This window comes from Anas platyrhynchos, chromosome 5, assembly GCF_047663525.1.
Source record: "Anas platyrhynchos isolate ZD024472 breed Pekin duck chromosome 5, IASCAAS_PekinDuck_T2T, whole genome shotgun sequence".
Classification (NCBI taxonomy): Eukaryota; Metazoa; Chordata; class Aves; order Anseriformes; family Anatidae; genus Anas; species Anas platyrhynchos.
In genome coordinates this window covers 47,815,292-47,835,011 of record NC_092591.1, presented here as the reverse complement: position 1 = coordinate 47,835,011, position 19,720 = coordinate 47,815,292, and the positions used below count along the sequence as shown (strand labels likewise).

Genomic DNA, 19,720 nt, shown 5'->3' with positions numbered 1-19,720 from the left:
AAATGTCAGTTCAAAAAGAATAGCAGCCAAAACAAAGCAGGAGGAATGCTGTGTCATGGCATGGGCTGCAAACTGGCAGCACACCCTGAAAATAACAAAGTGATTTCACTACAGTTCAGTACAAATGTGTGAGAAGAAGGAAAGACTGACACACATGGATGGAAACTGGCTGTTTGAAAATATATCGTGCCTAAGATCCAGCACTTTTTGTTCATCCTTTACAGTGCTTTTCAGAAATTAAAGAATAACATTGGAGATTTCTTTATTTTTGTGTTTATCATTTAAAGAAATAGCAATGGATGAGCACTTATGTATTTAAATAATTGTTTAGATGGCATTTTTACATCATACTGACTACAACAGAGAGATGAGTTGGTGAATCATTACCATACATTTTGACAGTTTATACTGAAAGCTCTATAGATAATGTTTTAATTGTGTAAGTGTCCGTCCATTGCGTTTTCTTTCAACTTCTGTGCTGTGGAAAATACAACAGGGTAATTAACCACAGGATATTTACCTGTGATATCCACCAAATGGTATCAGAGTTTACACGAGCTCTGATATGGGTTCATTGAACTACTAACTGGGATGTGTAACTTACTGCTAAAATCAGCCTTAGTATCAGAGAAAAGAAAGATAGCAAAAGCGATGACTGCTTTTGAGAGACTCAAGGGAAAATCAATACAACTAGAAATCAGTAAATAGTTTGCAATGGGTGTCTTTTCAGAAGCAATTATGAAAAATTATTAGTAGCCAGGGGGATAAAGACAAAACAATGGTCAGGATGCCACAAAAATTTTACAGAAGGTGATACTTTGTAGTTTTGGACAAGCCCCCTTGCCCAATACTGCCATGGGATAAGAGGGAAGTCTTGGAACTCCTGCTGCCTGGATATATCAACACTTTAATGAGTGCCGAGCAAGTAAAACATTACTCCACTTGCTAATTTTGTCTTTTTTATACTGTCAGGTCATGATTGAACACTGTGCTTGTGTTTGGTCTCAAAAGAAGGACGTAGGTGGGCTGTGCAGTGTGGTAAGTGTAAGGTAGGCAGCTGGTAGTAGGAAGGTGGCCAATACAGCGCTCACCTGGCAAGACAGAGCCAGCTCTCCAAACTGGACAGCAGCTCAGGTGCAACAGTATTTTAGCCAAGTCTGTCAAAAAGAAATGATGGTACCTTCAATTTCTGGGTAAGAAAGTACTGGTTTTGAGCTGACACCAAGTTTTTCATAGACCACAAAGCAGTTTTTGAATGGCAATGACATTTTGGCATTGCTCATATGGACTTAAGTTGAATCGCTGTGTAAAAGATAACTAAATAAAGGCTAGTGTGACTGAAATTAGTAAGACTTGTGTCCAAACAGACCCCGCGATGTCTCCCTTGACTCGCAGGTTATCCCCGCTCTCTCATGGAGGGCTGGGGTTCTCAGCACCCATAGCAAAGCCTTCATGTGCTTCTCAGCGGGTCTCAAGGCCAGCTCCTGAGAGCAAATGCCGCCTGAGCTCCGGCTCCACCATGAATTCTGCGGGGCTCTTTGAAGGTGAGTGAAAGGAAAATGCATGATGCAGTCAACAAAGCAAGTTACAACTAATGATGTACAATTTCAAGCAAGCTGAGGGAAAAAAAGTGTCACTTGTAAGTGGTGTGTGTCTTGCTGCTCTTTTGTAAAGCCAGCTGTGAAACATAGCTGCGATGCCTGCTTATAGCTAGGTGCACAGGCTTCCAGATGTGCAAGTATAAAGCCTGTGGACATCAAAAGGGCTAACAGTCAAAAGCATTACCTGAACACCACCTTTATGTATTTCAAAGCGAAACCAGTGGAGCTTTCCCTGTAATCACTATCCTGCGACAACCCTTTAATGGATGGGGGGAACCAGCCAGCACAGGATCGCAGTGTCAGTGAAATAAGGAGGGTGCTGGTGTTTTCTTTTCTCCTGCGAAGCATTGCTCATGTCCCCAGCATCCATCATGGCCCTGCTGTTTGTATGGGGACTGAATAGGATTACACAGCAGCACAAGGTGGGAAACAGCAGACTGAGCAAAGCTTTGAGAGGTAGAAAGGGCAAAATTTGTGGTCATACACTGGAAGTGTTGGAAGAAGCCTGAGCTCCAACCTGGGGGTAAGAGGAAACATGAGCTCATAACCCCTCACAACTGCATCTGGTATTTTGTACCTTGGTAACTTCACTTTCTGGAGCTTAAGAAGCCACTTCTTAGCTTGGGGTGGTCAAATATACTGTGACAGTAACAAATGTGAGTTAATGAATTGCCGTCAAACAGGTGATGACTCTCATTAATTAATTAACCTGTGATCAGTTTTTCAGCTGGTTGCTCATACAAGCTGAGGCAGCAGACACCTTCTAATACAAATCTAGGATTGTCGCTGGTACTCTTTTCAAAGAGAAAAACTTGCATTTCCTGTGTTTAGGATGTCCAAGTGTTTGGCATTTCCTACCATGCTAGGTGACCTGCTCCATCATTCATATCCTGGCATTGCTGTGCTTTGGGTAAGTAACTCTCACATTTAAAACTGTCTAAGATGTGTGCTTCTAAAGCTTTTGTGATCAACTGTCCAAATGAACATTTTTTTTCCTATGTACTGTTCACAGAAAAGCGATTTGGCAATTACATGTGTAACAGTGAATAACTCAGTGGCCAAAAAAAGAGAAATTAATGGATACCTCTTTGCCACTTTATCCATCTCACCCTCTCTTCTGTACTGTGGCACAGAACCAAGAAGGAACACAGTTTTCCTGTAGGGTGTTTAAGGCCCGCATGAGTCACATCATTTAACAGAGCCATTGAAGTAGTCTCTTATTCTGTGATCCTGTGGAAGTTCATCTCAGAATTAGCACTCCAGATGTGAGGCAAATCTTCTGGGCTCTGATTCTATCTATCTTCAATACATTTGGTGGGGATGGGATGTGGCACTCAGGACTGTAAGCCAGCTGTAGAGAGAAGCATCTACCCACAGTATTCCTGAGATATGTGACCTGCCTTGGTTCCCCATTATGACTTGGTACAATTTGCAGTTTTCTGGTTGTATAAGCTGGCATTTTCCCAAGAGGAAATTCAGCATTTGTGTTATGGACTTCATACTTTTTGATCCTTTTTTTTTTTTTTTTTAATCTAGCAACCTGCTTTGCATAGCTACCTTGGTAGCTTTCTCCCAAGTAAATAGGAAGCCAGTGATAATCCCCTCCATAATTCCTTGTATCTACACTTCAGAAATTTTAGAATAAAGAGACAGAAATCACCTTGTAAACAGAAATCGGCACCTACTAGGAGCAGGCAGCCTGATACAAAAGCTCAGGTGTAGGAACTCATTGAGTTTTGGTTCACACTCTTCTCATTAGTCTAAGCTGTCAGGGTGGTGAATCAGGAGATAAAGGATGGAATCAAAGCATCTGAAGTGCAAAATAAAACAATATCATGTTTCTTGCAAAGCAAAAAAAATGAATGTTGTAGCAGAGTTTATCAAATGCCACATCAAGATTTGTAATTACTGGGTAAACTATCTGTCATGCACAGAAAGAAAGAAAAAAGAAAAAAAAAAAAAAGGAAAAAAAAAGAGGTAGTTAAGAAGTAAAAAGGTGTGAATATTATGAATTGTCCCATAATTTCCTAGGTGCTGAGACCTAGCATCCATGCTGTACACAGTTAAAGAAGGATAGGTTCAGGGAGTCTAATCTGGTTCCGTAGGCCCTCAGCCCTGAGAAACAAAAAGTTATTTATTTTCCATTGCTTGTTCAGTCTTTAATAAATAATTAGTAATTAAACTAGTGTGTTTTTGTTGTTGGATGATTGTTTTTGGTTGATTGTTTTTGTTTTTTACTTTCATTTAACTTAAGTTTGTAGGGGTTGGGAGAGGTGACTAAAGACCATCCATAGCTCAGCATTAATTAAAAAAAAAAAAATCACAGAAACACAGTCTGATGAAATCCTAAAGTTAGAAACACTCTGTGAGAACTCTGGAAAGAGGAAATGTTTTGCTTTGTACAAGCAGCCGCTGTCTGGCTCATAGACAGGCCCACAGTAGCTTGTTTGAAGAACATTGCAAACACTTTAGACAATGTGCATTTTATTAGGAAAAGGAAGCACTGAGGAATCAGCTATAATATACACAGCAGGAAAAAGTAAACGCATTAACTGAATTTAATGTGGACGAAAATGGTGGTGCAGGGAAAAATTCTGTTTCAGAAAGGTCATTCATTTGCCTCTGCATTCTTTCACCACATTTACATGCTGCTCACTGTATTCATCAAAGGTCTTCTTTATTCTTTCTTGGCACACATAAAACAATCACTTTCATATATAATGACATAATTACTCAAACAAGTCAAATGGGGAAAAAAACAGCAGCTATTTACTTCAGATGTTAGCATTTAGCAGCTCTTCAGAAAACATATTTAAAGGGCTTGTGCCGCATATTTGAAATGGAAGAGTGAGCATCACCTAACAGGGCAGATTTTGATGACAGAAAGCACTGAGGATGCGTCCTTCCCAGCCTGACCCCCCCAGGCTGCCCCAGAGCACATCCCGCTCCCTGCGGACCACAACAGCTGCAGGGAGCCGTGAACAGCTGCAGAACGAGGACGTTTTCACCGCCTTGCCCCCAGCTTCCCTGTGGTCAGCCCCAGCTCATCCTGCACTCCCAGGGGCTGTTGGTGACACTAGGAGCTCTAGGGGGCCAAGGAAACCCCACAACCCTGCCTTGCCTTTACAGGCTGTTTCTGGTTTGCCATCTCACTCTGCTGTCCAAGCAGCACAAAGATCAGATGTAACAAGGGGAAATCTTAGCCTGAACGTTTGTAAATTAATTTGTAAACTAACTGCCTGCAGTTAATGCAGATTTGCTGTGTCTGAAAAGAGACGTGGTTCAAAAGGTAGGGTATAATATTTCCTGTTTGTTTTGTAACTTTCTGTGCTATCATACAGTAGTAATGATGTAATCACTACCAGTAAATGTCACAGTCAGGCAAGGAGTCATTTAGAGCTCACATGATTACAGAAAAAATAGATACTGGTGTTGTTATAATGCTTATCAGTGCTGTGTCATATACATAACTATATTAATTATCTCAATTAAAAGCAGTTGATTCTGGGGCCAAGAGTCAAAGCATGAACTTTTGAGCCCTTCAGCACTTTTCCCTACAAGGGTTTATCCTGCTCACTCTTCGCATATCTCTGTGAGCGGGGATGGAGCGTGTCTGCTTGTGTTTTTCCAGAGTAGCCTGCTGCCTACCAGTCCACCCTGCCTAGCACACTGCTTTGGCAGTGCCAGTAAATGCTCACAAATAGCATGCAGGAGTTTGTTTGAGGCCATTATATTCACGTCAATATACACACTGTTATAGAAAGATCTAGCTCATTTCCTAATTACTAAGCATTTCACACTGGATGGCAAATGAAAGGCTTGAGCCCCAGCGGGATCATATGTGTCTGACCCACAAGTAATTGTTTGACATCAGAAGGTTTATTATCTCCAAGCAGGAATGAGAAGCATATTTCTTAATAGGTTCCCTACCCTGGGCAGTGCAAGCCTTCCTTTGAAGAGTGTCTCTATGGTAATTGATGTTAATGAGCAGCAAGCCAAGGAGAAACACTGGGTCACCAGGTAGGAAGCCCCCCAAGAGATAATCTAATTACTCTCCAAAACAAATTACTTTCAACCAAAACAAATTACTTTCAATCACTCTGCAACAGATAAGATCAGTGGAGAGAGCTCAAAGCTGATGACAGCTGGAGACCGAGGCTTCACGAGTTTATGGATTGATCGCTTGTCTCTTTGGTCCGTTTTGTTGAATGACAATGGTGTGACAGAAAACTGGAGCCAAGAACTGAGCTCCCTTTCATTTCATTCAGATGAATGCAGGGGACCTGCCAAGTCGGTGCTATTTGCTGTGTGGCTCATTGATCTAAAGTTGGAAAAGCTGTAGCCGTGCATGTTCACGTACATAAAAAGCAAAACTCTCTAGGAATAAATGTACAGACTGGGAGACGATCAAATCCATTCACTGTCTGTGCAATGTTATGCTAGGAAGCCTAGGGTAAAACATTACCTCATTGCTTATTTGTGCATGCATGTAAAATGTGAGACAATTCCATTAGCATCGGCTATTTTTTTCTACAGTATTATGCAATCAATGCCATGTCTGCCTAACCGAATCCAAGTCACGCTGATGGCAATATGTGACCTATTAGTCAAGAGAATGGAAAAAGGGCAACCTATTGTCCAGCAACAGCAGCTCTTCAGCAGAACGAGGCTACAGTAACAGAGATCGGTAGCTGTGTTTTTACAGGCTTTATCTGCTAGAGACCTCTGAGAAAGAGTAATACACTGGTCTAGGGAAGACTGCACTGTTGAATGAAGCTTTGGTGCCCCGCACAGAGCTGTGAGAGGGACTTCCAGAAGTCTTCTGAAATGGGCTAAACTCTGAATTAGTTGGGAGACCTATCTTTATAATCCCCTTTGCAAAATGAGTTCCCGAATCAACACACCCATGTTCAAATGTACGTGGACCAGAGGCCCAGTCCTGCCTCCCTGTGACTAGTGGAATGTAAGTCACACCTTTCTGTAAGCCAGTAAATTTGGACCAAACCATGTGAAAGAGGCATCATGATTTCACTTTTTCATCCTCAGTACTTTGGTCAGCTTTGTTCACTTCAAGAACTGTGGTGTCCCTGTCATACAAGGGTCTTCCTTGTACCTTTAGCCGTGAAAGAACCAGGGGCATTTTGGCTCTTGCTTTGGACAGTAATGTTTAAAAAACGTTGTTTCCAGGAAAAAATTAAAAATAATAATAATAAAATAAAATAAAACACTTGGGATTTAAAGATGGTAAGTTCCTTCTGACCATTATATGTCTGATCAAAGTTGTAAATACATATAAAAGAAATACTGAGTGTAATTCTGCTTCTTACATCAGGTCAAGGTACATAACATGCACAACAGCTGGGTAGTGGGGGATTTCACATTCCATTTAATATTTGATGTGACGTTTAGAAAGATAAATCCCTTGTCTCAATGCAGGTATTTCACTTCACTTTTCAGCAATGTTTCAGATTTTGTCTCATACTGGAACAAGTTATTTAATGAACCTGAATTACTTTTAGAATCTGAATGTGCTACCTACTAGTTTTATCAGGAGTCAGATGTGTAAAACCTAAACAAACGTGAATTACTTTCTAAAGACCAGACATGCTTTTTCCATGCTGATTTGTTCTGCTTCTCTTACTTTCAAATGGCCTTTTAATTGGCCATTAAACTAGGAAATTATGGCTGATTAGGATCAATCCAAATGCAATGTTTTGGATGGACTAGCTATTTGAATACCATTCTTTTAGATCCCATGTTACTTCTGCTTTGTCAAATAAAGGTCAATTTTAGCTGCATTGGCAGGATGCTTCAGTAACCTTTGCCCTTCAGTTCTTGACCCCAAATGTCCCCCAGCCATGTTTCGTGGTAGCAAATCTGCCTAGTTAAGAAGCTGCAATAAGGAACGTCAGGGAAAGTTACTTACTATAAATTCAGTTTCCAGATCCTTGGCAAATCATGCAGCTACTCCACAGCTGTGGTATATAGGCTGTCTTTCAGTAGAAAATTATTTCCTATGGTATCCAAGTGGAAGAACAGTTACTAATATTCTTCATCCCCTTCCTCTTTTGCAAAGCCTTTCTCACAACTTTCTACATGAGTAGTGTCAACTACATTAAAGATCGAGTCTGGGTGTCTTGTGAAGAAAGAGGGAAGATATCACACTTTTAAAAAACAAAATAAAAAAACAAGTGAAGTAACTATCTACTAAACAGGCTTTGAAGGAGTCATACAAGAATTTTATTACTTCCTTTTAAGATGTTCCTCCTTACTTTTAGGTACAGATTAACAGCTGAAATGAAAGGAAGGTATCTACTGATTCATCCTAATCACTTTGTTTTCCAGAAGCTGAGGATATGTCTGTGTGTAAAATATTCTTAACAGTCTTAAAAGACGCCACCAGGAAACCTTATATGTTTTTTAAGTTTGCATTTGTTCAGAACTGTTTCACAAAGGGCTTCATCATTTCATGAAGAGTCCTTCCTGCAGTATCGTAATAATTAAAAGTGATGACAGTAGATGAATAAGCATTATACAAACCTCCAGCTTGTAGAATAAATTGAAACTTTGACACTATGTTCACCAGCATTCACTAATCATTTACATTTCTGTGTTTATCCAGTTCTGTTGGTGACTTGCAATTCCTAGGAATGATAAGCAGCAGAGTAACATGAAATAATAGGTAGCAAGAAAACTAAGTTTTTGCTGACTTCTTAACTCCCCTTCTCTCTTACTCCACAATGTGGTAAATTGTTGTAATGTACTCAGCACATACCTCAGAATACTTTTTGCCTGACCTTGTACAAATGTTTGAAGCCCAGATCCCAGAACCCCACAGCTATCTACAGTGGAATATTAGCAAGAGTTCCCCAGCCATGTATAATTCTAACCTTCCACATCCACATGCTCAGTCTGAACAGGACTGAGCAATCTGAAACTAACTTTTATAGGAAAAATCAGAAGCCATGCACTACTCCATGTCTGTCCACCAAGAAACTTATTGTAGCAAGTGTCTGCAGATCTTTCCTATGTATTAGCAAGAGTGGGATTCTCATAGAGAAAGAAAAAAAAAAAAAAGTATTCTTCAGCAGTAATTTCATGGCAAGTATCATTGAACAGGACTGATTAAGATCACCTGATTAATTCTGGCTCTGTAGGGTTTTGGATCTATTTGAACAGGACCACAGCTCTGACTACATATTTTTGTGAGTTTGAAGCCTCACTTTTGTAGGAAATGATTATTTTTCTCCCATGCAATAACTGTTTAGAGTGAGGGAAAAAGAAATGTTTCCAGGTCACTTGAATCTGATGAAACTTTGGTGAGCTTTACAGTAGACTTAATCGCAAGATATCATTTGACCGTGGAAGTTTCAAATCAATTCCAGACTAAATATTGCTCTCAGGAATGCATTGACTGATAGCAATAGTTAAGAAAGCATTAGATAACAGAACAGTGAGACATGTTTGAATTAGTTGTCTGGCTGTATTCATTAGAAAGAACCGGCGACAACGCATGCCACTACCAATTACAGTAGCAACAATCTCTCCAGTGCGGTGACCACTTGGTAGAGCAGTTTTAGAACAGGGACCCCTCCAGAAGTTGATTATGTGAAAATCTTCAAGTATCTGATGCATTTGGATCCTGCTAATTCACTGGGGACTGCAATCCTCATGATATCTGGGGAGAGCCTTTGTGAACGCCTGCAAGACATCCTGTCAGTGGATGCATGCAGCAGGAACTGTGGAATCTTAATTCTGTGCTCATTTGCAGCCCAGGGAGAAATATTGTCACCTTTATGCCTCTTGGATTGCAGAAGCAGCTGGGAAGCAGAGCAGTCCTTGACATATGGTGGAGTAACCTCTCCTTCTTAGGCAGGTTTTTTAACTTGTGCTGTGTGGATAAGGCTCTTTATAGAACAACCCCGTGCTCAAATGACTGCATATCACAGTGTACTGTGTCTTCACTTCTGCCGTCCCTCATTGCCTGACAGACTCTGTCCTGCCATCCCTCTGCCACTGGGGCAAGTAAAGGCTGTCTTTTTGCTGTCACTTATGGGACAGCATGCAGGAACGGTAGCAGAACTCAGAACTAAAGGAATTAGCACTGACACCTCCAGCTCTTCTTGGGACCTTACTCCCCTCAGAGTACTTACAGCCTCTGTAATTCTGAGTTCAGCAAAAAGGGGAAAAGACTTACAGATCTCTACTCAGAAGTAATACTGAATCACATTCATGTAATGCCTGCTCCTGAATCTGTGGAAGATCCCAAAGATACCTCATCAGAAGCAAAACGTCTTTAAAATTCCTGTACTGTTTGCTTTTTTCTACAATGACTTGTATACAGAAAGTTTTCACCATTATCTTCTGTAGATATTCTAAAGTTATTCTACTTTTGAACAGATGCCTTTTCATTCTGGACAGATCTAATTCATCACATTTTGACCCTCACTCAGCATTGAGTGACTCTCCTATGTAATTTTTCCTTTGATCTCCATCACAAGGTAGCCTCTACTCAGGGGTGGTTTCATGCCCTATGTCTGACCAGTATGTAGCAATCTTCTTTGGATTTGTTTCACTTAGTTCCAGTAATGCTATTGCCTACAAAGGCATAAACCCTCTGTTATCGTTTTGGCATGCTCCAGGATCTCTGAATGTTTGAGTTTTAAAACATAGGCAGTCATGTCCTTACAAACCACATGCAGTTCAGCTTTAGTGTTACACAAAGATGAAGTTTTTGTTCTGCTGAAATTACATAGGGCCACTGAAAACAGCAGTGGAAATAAATGATTCATTACAACAGGTGAAAATGCTTTTTCAGTTGTGTACTATTTTGTACTATTCTAGAGGTATTTTTATTCTACAAGACTTTTTTTCCTTTTTTTTTCTGTCCCCAGAAAAATGAAAAGTCCTACACTACCAGGTTTCCTTGCTCTGTTTATGTAGGGAGCAGATACAGCACTGGAAGTGATGGTCTGATTTCCCCTATAATGTCTCTGCAAATACATCTGTAGAAACACACAAAGACATGTATTTCTGTAGAACTTTAGGAAAAGAATGCCAATAAATGATAAAGCTCAGTGATACATATAGGAACTGACATGAAAATCACACTACAGCTATTGTATGTTGAAAATGGTGAGATTTGTCAGCTCATTTAGCTCTAGTTTAAAATAAGGTACTGAATAGGGCTTAATCACTAAGGCTTTGTTTGTTTGTTTGTTTGTTTGTTTTCCAGAGCCAATAAAGGAATAACTACTTCAAGAGATTATTTAACCCTTATTTCTTAAAAAGCTGTTTTGAGGTAGGATTGGTACTATCCAATCCAGATAAGTAGATGGAGGCTCTTAACCTCGGTTACTAGCTCCAGAGGAACTTGGACAAATGAATTAGATTGAAAGATTCCTATATTAAGAGAGGTAATTCCAGAGAGTTAAGAGAGGTAATTCCAGAGAGAGAGAGAGAGAGAGTTAAGCACTTCATTTTCATTTGATCTGATTTGAGACTTTAAAAATCAGTCCATGTAACATCAGGAACAGTAACAATTAAAATAACTTTTAAAAGCTCTTAATCAGTAGGCAATTCTCACCTATAGCCAGCTTTTTCACTGATTTGAAGCATCATTTAGTGCAAATGATTTGTCCTTCCCACCTCAGTTTTTGATCCTCATTAAGGAATAATACCATTAAAATGAATAAGCAAGTCAAGCATCAATTCTTTGCTGCTTGAAAGAAATTTGACATTTTGATGAAGAAACCAGTGTATATTTATGATGGTGAATATTATTAACACTACAGTATGAGATCATCAGTACACATAAAATAGTTTCTATTCACTGGGATGCACAACAAAATGGACCAAAGCCTTTCAGATTCATTTCCGACCATAATGTCTGTGTGTGTGGTGGGTGCTCGATACCTTGAAGAATGCACATGCAGCCAGGATGAGTTACGTGCACAAGTGCTGTGGGGCCCGGGGTTATGAACTGCCTCTGTAGCAGCCATGTAATAATGTTGCAGAATTGTGCAGAGGGAAAAAAATAAATGTTTATATATATATGGTCCCAGACTCCTTGCTATTATTTGCTGTTTTCATAATATTGTGAACTTGTGTGATGTTTGAAAGGACATAATTTCTCAAATCAGCCTGTAATTTGGAGGATGCAGCAGGAGACACCTGAAGGTGATGCCATCCTGATTTTTGTTAATTACTCATCACCCATGCAGAGAAATCTGGGCTTCTTTCTGGGTTCCTCAATCTGACCAGCAAAAAGGAAAAAGAAGTAGTCAAAAGCAGTGGTTGCTTTTGAAATGGCTGGTGACATATAATCCCTTGCTCCAGGGAGCTGGTGATGCAAGGCCCTGAACATTCAAACACTAAATAACCAACGTGGTAACTTCAGTGCCGTAAGGTACATGTGGTGATTATGCACCATATAAGCATGTATGCACATGCAAGTCATCGTCCTTCAAACCTCCATGATTTTGCATGGCCTTGTCTAAATGCACAGCCTCTCTGAGCTAGGATTAGTCATAAAGTAAAGTTATTTGTATGAGTGTTTACAGGACAGAGATGCAAGCGTTCAGACAAAAAGATGAAACTAAGCAGGTAGTAAAACAATATTTGGGAGCTGACAGGAAGATTTTGTTTGCTTGCTTCAGAGAAGTTGCTGGGGCAAGGTTATGTTTTTGCTTAACTGTTAGTTTATGTATCCTGTGGGGGAAAGATTTTTTCTTTCTTTATGAAATCCCATCAATGCATATTTTCTCTCTTGGTATCTGAGAAAATTCCTTTAGTGCTTAGGTTGGATGGACAACAGAAGAGTCAGCAATGATCCCCTGGCGTGCCCCTGAGATGCAGAAAGCACCGAGCAAACAAGAGGTGCGTGTGTCTGCTTCTTTCCATGAAAAGAGCCCACCTGGGAAAAGCTGCTGGTACACGGTCAGGGACAAAATCTGCTTCATGCTTATGCCGGGCTCCTGGCCGGGGGCGATACAGTTTGACTACACACGCTTTTTTTTTTTATTTTTTTTTTCTCCCTATTTCTAGGTACGAACAGGGAAGGAGAGGAGCTGGAGAGCCCCCCAAGCAGCAGCTCCCCGACGGCGAGGCCAGCCCGCACGCCGGGTGCCAGGCTCCATCTAGCGACCCGGCGGGGGATGGCCGGGCGGCAATACGGCCCGGAGCAGCCGGGGGGGAGCGGAGGCGGCGCCCCCCGCCCTGCCCGAGCCCTGCGGTGCCAGGCGGCGGCCGCGGAGCCCCGGCTCCCTCTCCCAGCCTGCTCGCACCAGCATCCCCGGGGGCGCAGCCGCCTGGTTTCTGACCGGAGAAACGGGGGACGGGCAAGCGGCAGAGCCGAGGCTCGGCTCCGGAGGGTGCCCCGGGGCACCTCCACGCCTGCGGGTCGCGCACCCCCGACCCCGTGTGCTCCGAGGCTCAGTTCAGGGCCGGGCTGCGGGACCGCCCGGCCTGGCCCGGCCCGGCACGGCATGGCACGGCCCGGCACGGCCCGTCGGGGCAGCCCCGGGTGGCGGGGAGGGGCGCGGCCGGAGCCCCGACGGCGAAGCTTGGAGGTGCGGATGGGGAGGGAGCGCCTTCAGGGTGTCCCCTGCGCCATGATGTCACCCGATCAATATTTTCGGGGGGAGTGCCCGCCCCGGCCAATTCCCGCTATGAAACGGGCTCTATATTGGAGCTGGATGCGGCCGAATCGATCGGGCTGATAACGGAGGCCTATAAAAGGCCGGGGGGCCGGCTTCGCCCCAGCTACATCCCGCCGCACCGCCAGCCGAGCCGAGCGCCCGGCCTCCCCCCTCCCCTCTCCGCGCCCCTCCAGAGCCGCCCGCGATGGGGCCGCGCCCCGCCGCCCGCCGCGCCGCCCTGGCGCTGCTGGGGCTCGCCGCCGCCGTCGCCGCCGCCGCCGCCCGCTCGCTGCCGCTGCCCGACGCCGGCCCGCACGTTAACTACGGCTGGGGGGAGCCCATCCGGCTGCGGCACCTCTACACCGCCAGCAAGCACGGGCTCTTCAGCTGCTTCCTCAGGATCGGCGCCGACGGCCGGGTGGACGCGGCCGGCAGCCAGAGCCCGCACAGTGAGTAGCGGGGCGCTGCGGGGACGGGGCGGGACGGGACGGGACGGGACGGGCTGGGCTCACGCCGCTCTCTCGCCTCTGCCCCGCAGGTCTGCTGGAGATCCGCGCCGTGGCAGTGCGCACCGTGGCCATCAAGGGCGTGCGGAGCTCCCGCTACCTCTGCATGGACGAGGCGGGGCGGCTGCACGGGCAGGTGAGCTGCGACCCCGGCTCTGCCAGCTCCCCCCCATCCCCTCCCCAGGAGCCCCCTTTTCGCTGTAGGACCGGCGGGCGATTCGCGTCGCCTGGAAGGGGTTACTAGAAGGAGGCGACACGGGAACAGCGTTCCCAATGCAGCGAATCTGTTGTATACAGAAAATATAGTATAGACCAGAATTGGGGGCGTTTATAAGTCTCATCGGTTGGAGGCTGCGTTTCTGCCCCAGAAACAGATTAAGTCAGGCCATCGGATCTGAACAATTTCTTGCTGTTCAGCTCAGATATCCCAAAATATATCTATATAAGATGCCTCCTTTGGAAGGGAGATGCACCCAGATAACCACCACACGGGATTGCTGACCCTCTAGGTGGTACCAAACAGAAATGGGACTTTGGGGGCAGGAAGGGCTCATCCCTGTTGTCCCACTTCTGTCTTGGGATAACAGCACACCTGCAGGACTCTTGGTGGCTGAGGAGTTTAGTGACTCTGGTCCCACACTGTTAGCTCGTGCTCTTTATCTCTGTATGCTAGCATGTCTGCTGGACATTATCAGCGATATAAACTCGGGTTGGTAAGCCATATGCATGAGCTGCTAGGGTGTGAGCTCAGAGTCAGTCTTTGTGTAACTGCTCTACAGGAGCCTGAGCTGCACGGAGCGATGGTTTTTACTGTGCTGTAGTTAAGATACAGCTCGGTTCTGCTTTGATAACTCTGGCAAAATTTCTGCTGATTTCAGTAGGGCAAGGACCTGGCCCATTGTCAGAACTCCCGGTGTCTTTTATGAGAGCAAGACAGATAAAGTTATGGACTGAATGGGCAACACAGGATTTAGCCTTTCTGTCTCAATTTCCTTGCTTTTCTGGGCTAGAATCAGACAATCGATGCAGTGATAAGGTGTATAGGCTCAGATCATCTGGTGGGTCAATTATTAGCTTAAAGTTTTAATGTAAATCCAAAGCAAAATGATCGATGAAAGCAAAACAGAGTCCGGGTCCTGCACCCACTGGAGCTGCCGGCTGGACTTTAGCAGTCACAGAATTTTAAAATAGTTTTCAATAATACCATTTTGAAACCTAATGAATATCCCTTGACTGGGTTTGTTGCTGTATAATATCCATTGCAGGTTGTTGGCATTTTTTTGACATTACCATCACATCCTTGTGTCATGGACCAATTTTATTGCCATATTCTGGGAAATAGTTTTATTGGCTTCAGCAACAATAATCACAGAAGTGAAAGGAATAGGATTTTACACACAGAGAGATTTCTCTTAAGAGACGCATCCCTCTCTCCTATAGCCACTCTGCTCTAGGGGTGTATTTATTCGGAAGGTAGAAATAGATGGTTTCTAGCATATGCCAGCTGTATTCCTCCGATTGCCAAAGAAACACTGCTGAGACCGTGCCCAGCTCAGACTGAAGGTGAGAAATCAGGTCGTTCATGACACCTGCTATCACCTCTCTGCTATCAGCTGGGGCAGACAAGCTCTGCAGGGAAGCCTTTGCCTTATCAGCACTGTCTTCAGCAGTGGAAGAACGAAAGGGCAGATGCAGTGTCTGGGGACTGAACTCAGTGACCGCGTGCCCTCCTGAGACGTGCCCCTTTCCAACACCATGGAAAATTAGTCACTGGGGCTGGTTTTGAATGTGCAGTGTGCTGTAGCCTGTCTCAGGAATTCTGTAGTTTAGCAGAAATCTGTTAAAACTGCTTGATATATTAACATATTATGAATTCCTCCTATGGAAAAAAAAATGGAAATACCTAAAATGCATTTGATACTTATTAAAAATAATTCTAGAGACGATCCTAACGTAGTCAAGAGGGGACGATCCAGTTGAGACACAGGGGGCTCAATCAATAACCGTCATGGTTTGTTATGTGCACTTGCTCAAAAAGCTCTGCTATTTCATCATCCTCGTTAGTGAGGCTGACCACTCGTAGGAATAAGGACAGGCAACAATTCAGCCATAATTACGTGCCATATATGTATGCTTTTCTGAGATATATTGTGTGTGGAAGGACATATACTGTGTAATTTATATTGGAGAAAATGCCTTTTTTAAAAAAAAAAAAAATTGATTAGTTTAAAAAGGGCTTTTAAATGACAGCCAAATGCAAGCATTTACTTGTACTCCATATTCTTGATGATGTTTGAGGGATGACTGAGAAGTATCAGATGTTCTATATTTAGACAGGCAGAGCATTCGTGGACAAACACTTATCACTGAAGACTGAGCCATTGTCAGCAATTGTCTTTTATTGACCGTGAGTTCAATCACCTGTGGTGGCTGAGCCTGAAATAACACCAAAGCTGTGAGAAATGCAGTGCTTATGAAATGATCTAACCTGGTGATACTAAATCCTGATATCTGCACAATATGTCACAAGTGTATTTCTACAAATTCATCCTTAAGAAAAAATATTCTCCTATACAAGATCTTAACTTGCACTGCTATTAAATTGACAGTTCTAACTTAAGTCTAATGAGAAAATAACATTGCATGAATTGTTCCTTTGTTATTTCAATAAATGCTGTGAAAAAAAAAAAAAAAAAAAAAAAGGCAGTTACCTTTTTAGTATTATTTTAATCTCTGGCCACATTTGTGTAAATGCTGGCTTTGACAGTACTGCCTTTCTACTGTCCTGATCCCAAAGCCCTTACACAGGCGAATCTCTAACAGCACTGGAGTTTTGTACCATAGGGCTGTTGGATTAGGTCTCAGACAAGAACTGTCAGCAAATAAGGACAGTTTATTTAAATAAGCATTGCCAACTGAGGTTCTTTTTCCCTTTGCTCAGGACAGGGTCATTGGTAGCTGTGGAGAAGTACACACACATCCTGGTTCAAAGCGTATCTGGTGTGACAGACATGCACAAGCTTCAGGAGTTCTGCATTAGGTCTTCTAATGGCCTTGACCCCTAGCAGACATGCTATGTGCAGCACGGGGAGCTTTAGACTTATAGTGTGGGTCTTGGTCCATAACTCAAAGAGCAGCCATCAGAGCCATGGTGAGCACCACAGGTCCCGCCTGTGTCCCTACAGCAGGCAGGCAGAGAGGGAGGAGGACTGGTGCCAGAGGTTTAGGCTGTGGCTGAGTACAGTGTACGGTGTGGTTGAGTATAGTGAATTTGTACAGCAAATACAGTGAATCTGGTGAGCACATTTGTAATCCTCTTTACTCCTTGCTGTTCAGCTCAGGTATTCCACTGAAGATTGTTCCTTTGAAGAGGAGATTCGTCCAGACGGCTACAACGTATATAAATCAAAGAAATACGGGATATCGGTGTCTTTGAGTAGCGCCAAGCAAAGACAACAGTTCAAAGGAAAAGATTTTCTTCCACTATCTCACTTCTTACCTATGATCAACACGGTGCCAGTGGAGTCAACAGACTTTGGTGAATACGGTGATTATAGCCAGGCTTTTGAACCAGAGGTATACTCATCGCCTCTTGAAACGGACAGCATGGATCCCTTTGGGATCACCTCCAAACTGTCTCCAGTGAAGAGCCCCAGCTTTCAGAAATGATGCTGATTACACACACGGTTTTAAAGAAATGTTGCAGAATATTGCAGGTGGTTAGCTTCTCGTGTAGTGATGTTTCAAACTTTTTTTTATATATTTCAGTATGGAGCCAGTCTTTTCCATACAGTGTGTTGTACCGGTAAGAGATGAGTGCTCAGAGGCTATCTTCTAAAGAATTGCCTATCCGTAGGGTTTTTTTTGAGAAAGAAGGATTAAATAAGAAAAGCTTAATGCATTCATTGGAGTTCCTCCATTAACGTGGTGATGATGAAATAATTACAGTTTTTGTACATCCAATTCATTGCCACCTATGTTCACCTGTTATTTCTGCTCACAGGAGCAAATGCAGAAAACCTTTTTGCAGTTCACGGGAAGGTTCACAATCTGGTAGCTTCAGAGGCTTCAAAATCTGGTAGCTTCAGAGGCTAAAGACAAACATTCGGAACAAAATATGATTAAGGAAGACCTAGCAAATGTGGTTATGTGAACTAGAGTTAATGCTGTCTCTTGAAAAGCTGCTGACAAGGTTCTGGGAAAACTTTCTATTGAAAGCATACCACTGAAAAACAATTCCGCCTGTATATTGTGCTTTTTCTTCCCTTAGGAAAGAAGGGACGAAAGGGAAATATTTCTTCCTTCCCTTATTGCTAAGGGGTACTTCAGAAAACTGGATCTTTGATTTTTGTATAGGCTAATTTATGTTCACTGTGGGATCTGCATCATCCAGCATAGATTTCTCATTAACATTAGTGGGAATTCAGCATGGGGGTTGAAGTGTGTACAGAACTAGCATTTCTGGTTTTCACGTAGGGAATAAGCAGTTCAAATCTGTGTTCAAATACAGATTCTGTTGTATATACAAATGTATGTCATGAGCAAATGGAGAGAAAGACTGAAAATGGATAATGCATAGGTCACATCAATTGCAAAGCGGATTTTTCATGTTTTATATGTAGCCATCAGCAATTCTTTTAAGTCCTTTCAGGCTTGATTCTGCATCAGTTGAAATCAGTGGAGAGACAATATAGTGACATAAACGAGAACTGGGACAGCCATGCCATTCTTCTTGCAGGAAGGGATCATGGCTACTTTGTGGCTAAAAAACATATGGCTGATGTCTTCAGTTCTGTTCTCCCCATATAACAATTTGATAAAGGAATAAACGAACTGAAACCAAAGGGAAAAAAACAAAAACAAAAACAAAAACTTCAGGATTCCACTCATTTCTAAAGGTTTACTTATAATAGAGATTTCTGTACAAAAGCTCTACTGGAAATACTGGTGTTTTTTCTGACCTAGCACTTCATTGCCAATGCAATATTTATAATTAATTTATTGAATACATACATCTGTTTATTTTGTTACTGTTATTTATGCGCGAAATTCTATTTATATACTCCTGAAGGTGGGTTTTTTAGTTGTAACAAATTTTGTGAAGTTTTGTAATCATGAAATTTTAGGAAACAATAGCTTTTTTCTGTGCATTATCAGTAGTGTAATGTGTACATTTGCAATAAAAAATCATCTTCAACATGGAAATGTATCTGACTCTTTTGTAACTGTGAAGTAGACACTTCAAGGAGCTTTATCAAACCATGGAGTCTGGGTCCACAGCACCTGTGTGGAGAGGTGCAGCTGAAGTACAACACAGAGTGAGTTTCCCAAAGCCAGTTAGGGCCAATGCTGGACTTCAAGTCCGTCTGCCGCCAGTTGCTGCTGAGCTTCACATGAAACTGCAAGTCTAAGAAAAGTATCTTTGTCATGGAAGGGTTTTGGAAATGGCTCCTTCTTCAGCGAGGATTTGCGGATGGCTGCAGCCAGAGCAAATTTCCAGCACAGGCAAAGCTGCATGCTGGTACGCCAGCATCTGCACATTGTGGGCACTAAAGGTAGCAATTTCCAACCAGACTTGAACCACACTACATGCTCCATGAGTGGATTTTTATATTAATACATCAACCATCCACCTGCAAAACACAAAAGCGATGTAGGTAGAAGGCTGATCTCTTTTACAGAATGGCACCATACTTATCAGTGCACCTGGGGGGGGGGGGGGAAATGGCCGTGTTGCCTGAAAAAGATCTTTATTTCTGGCAGGAAAAGAGGGACTGAACATTTCAGTTTGGAAATGCTGCAAGGGTGACTCACAGGAATTGCAGATTTCTTGGCTGCAGAACATCTCCCATGGTGTTTCATATTCTCCTTTGTGCTAAGCCACTGCCGCACATCCGGAGGGTTCCTACTCTTCATGTGTTGGGAGACACAGTCCTGACTTTCTAGTTGTTTTATTTCAAAAGTTTTTGTGCTT

At 42.9% G+C, this 19,720-nt stretch overlaps 1 protein-coding gene across 2 annotated transcripts; it reads left to right on the top strand.

Moving 5' to 3' along the window:
- Positions 1-2,336: 2,336 nt before the first annotated feature.
- FGF19 (fibroblast growth factor 19) lies at positions 2,337-19,364 on the top strand. 2 transcript variants are annotated; one of them, XM_038180520.2, is made up of 5 exons: positions 2,337-2,511; positions 12,395-12,479; positions 12,648-13,689; positions 13,779-13,882; positions 17,083-19,364. In XM_038180520.2, the coding sequence occupies exons 3-5, from the start codon at positions 13,446-13,448 to the stop codon at positions 17,413-17,415; spliced, it is 681 nt and encodes a 226-aa protein (XP_038036448.1). In that variant the 5' UTR covers positions 2,337-2,511; positions 12,395-12,479; positions 12,648-13,445; the 3' UTR covers positions 17,416-19,364. The 2 variants fall into 2 exon arrangements, with proteins under 2 accessions (XP_038036448.1, XP_027315033.1); XM_027459232.3 differs by lacking the exon at positions 12,395-12,479.
- Positions 19,365-19,720: the final 356 nt, after the last annotated feature.

Coding starts and splice junctions, on each gene's coding strand:
- FGF19 (XM_027459232.3), top strand. CDS start 13,446: ATGGGGCCGCGCCCCGCCGCCCGCCGCGCCGCCCTGGCGCTGCTGGGG. Junction 13,690..13,778: donor CGGCAGCCAGAGCCCGCACA/GTGAGTAGCGGG, acceptor TCTGCCCCGCAG/GTCTGCTGGAGATCCGCGCC. Junction 13,883..17,082: donor CGGGGCGGCTGCACGGGCAG/GTGAGCTGCGAC, acceptor CTTGCTGTTCAG/CTCAGGTATTCCACTGAAGA.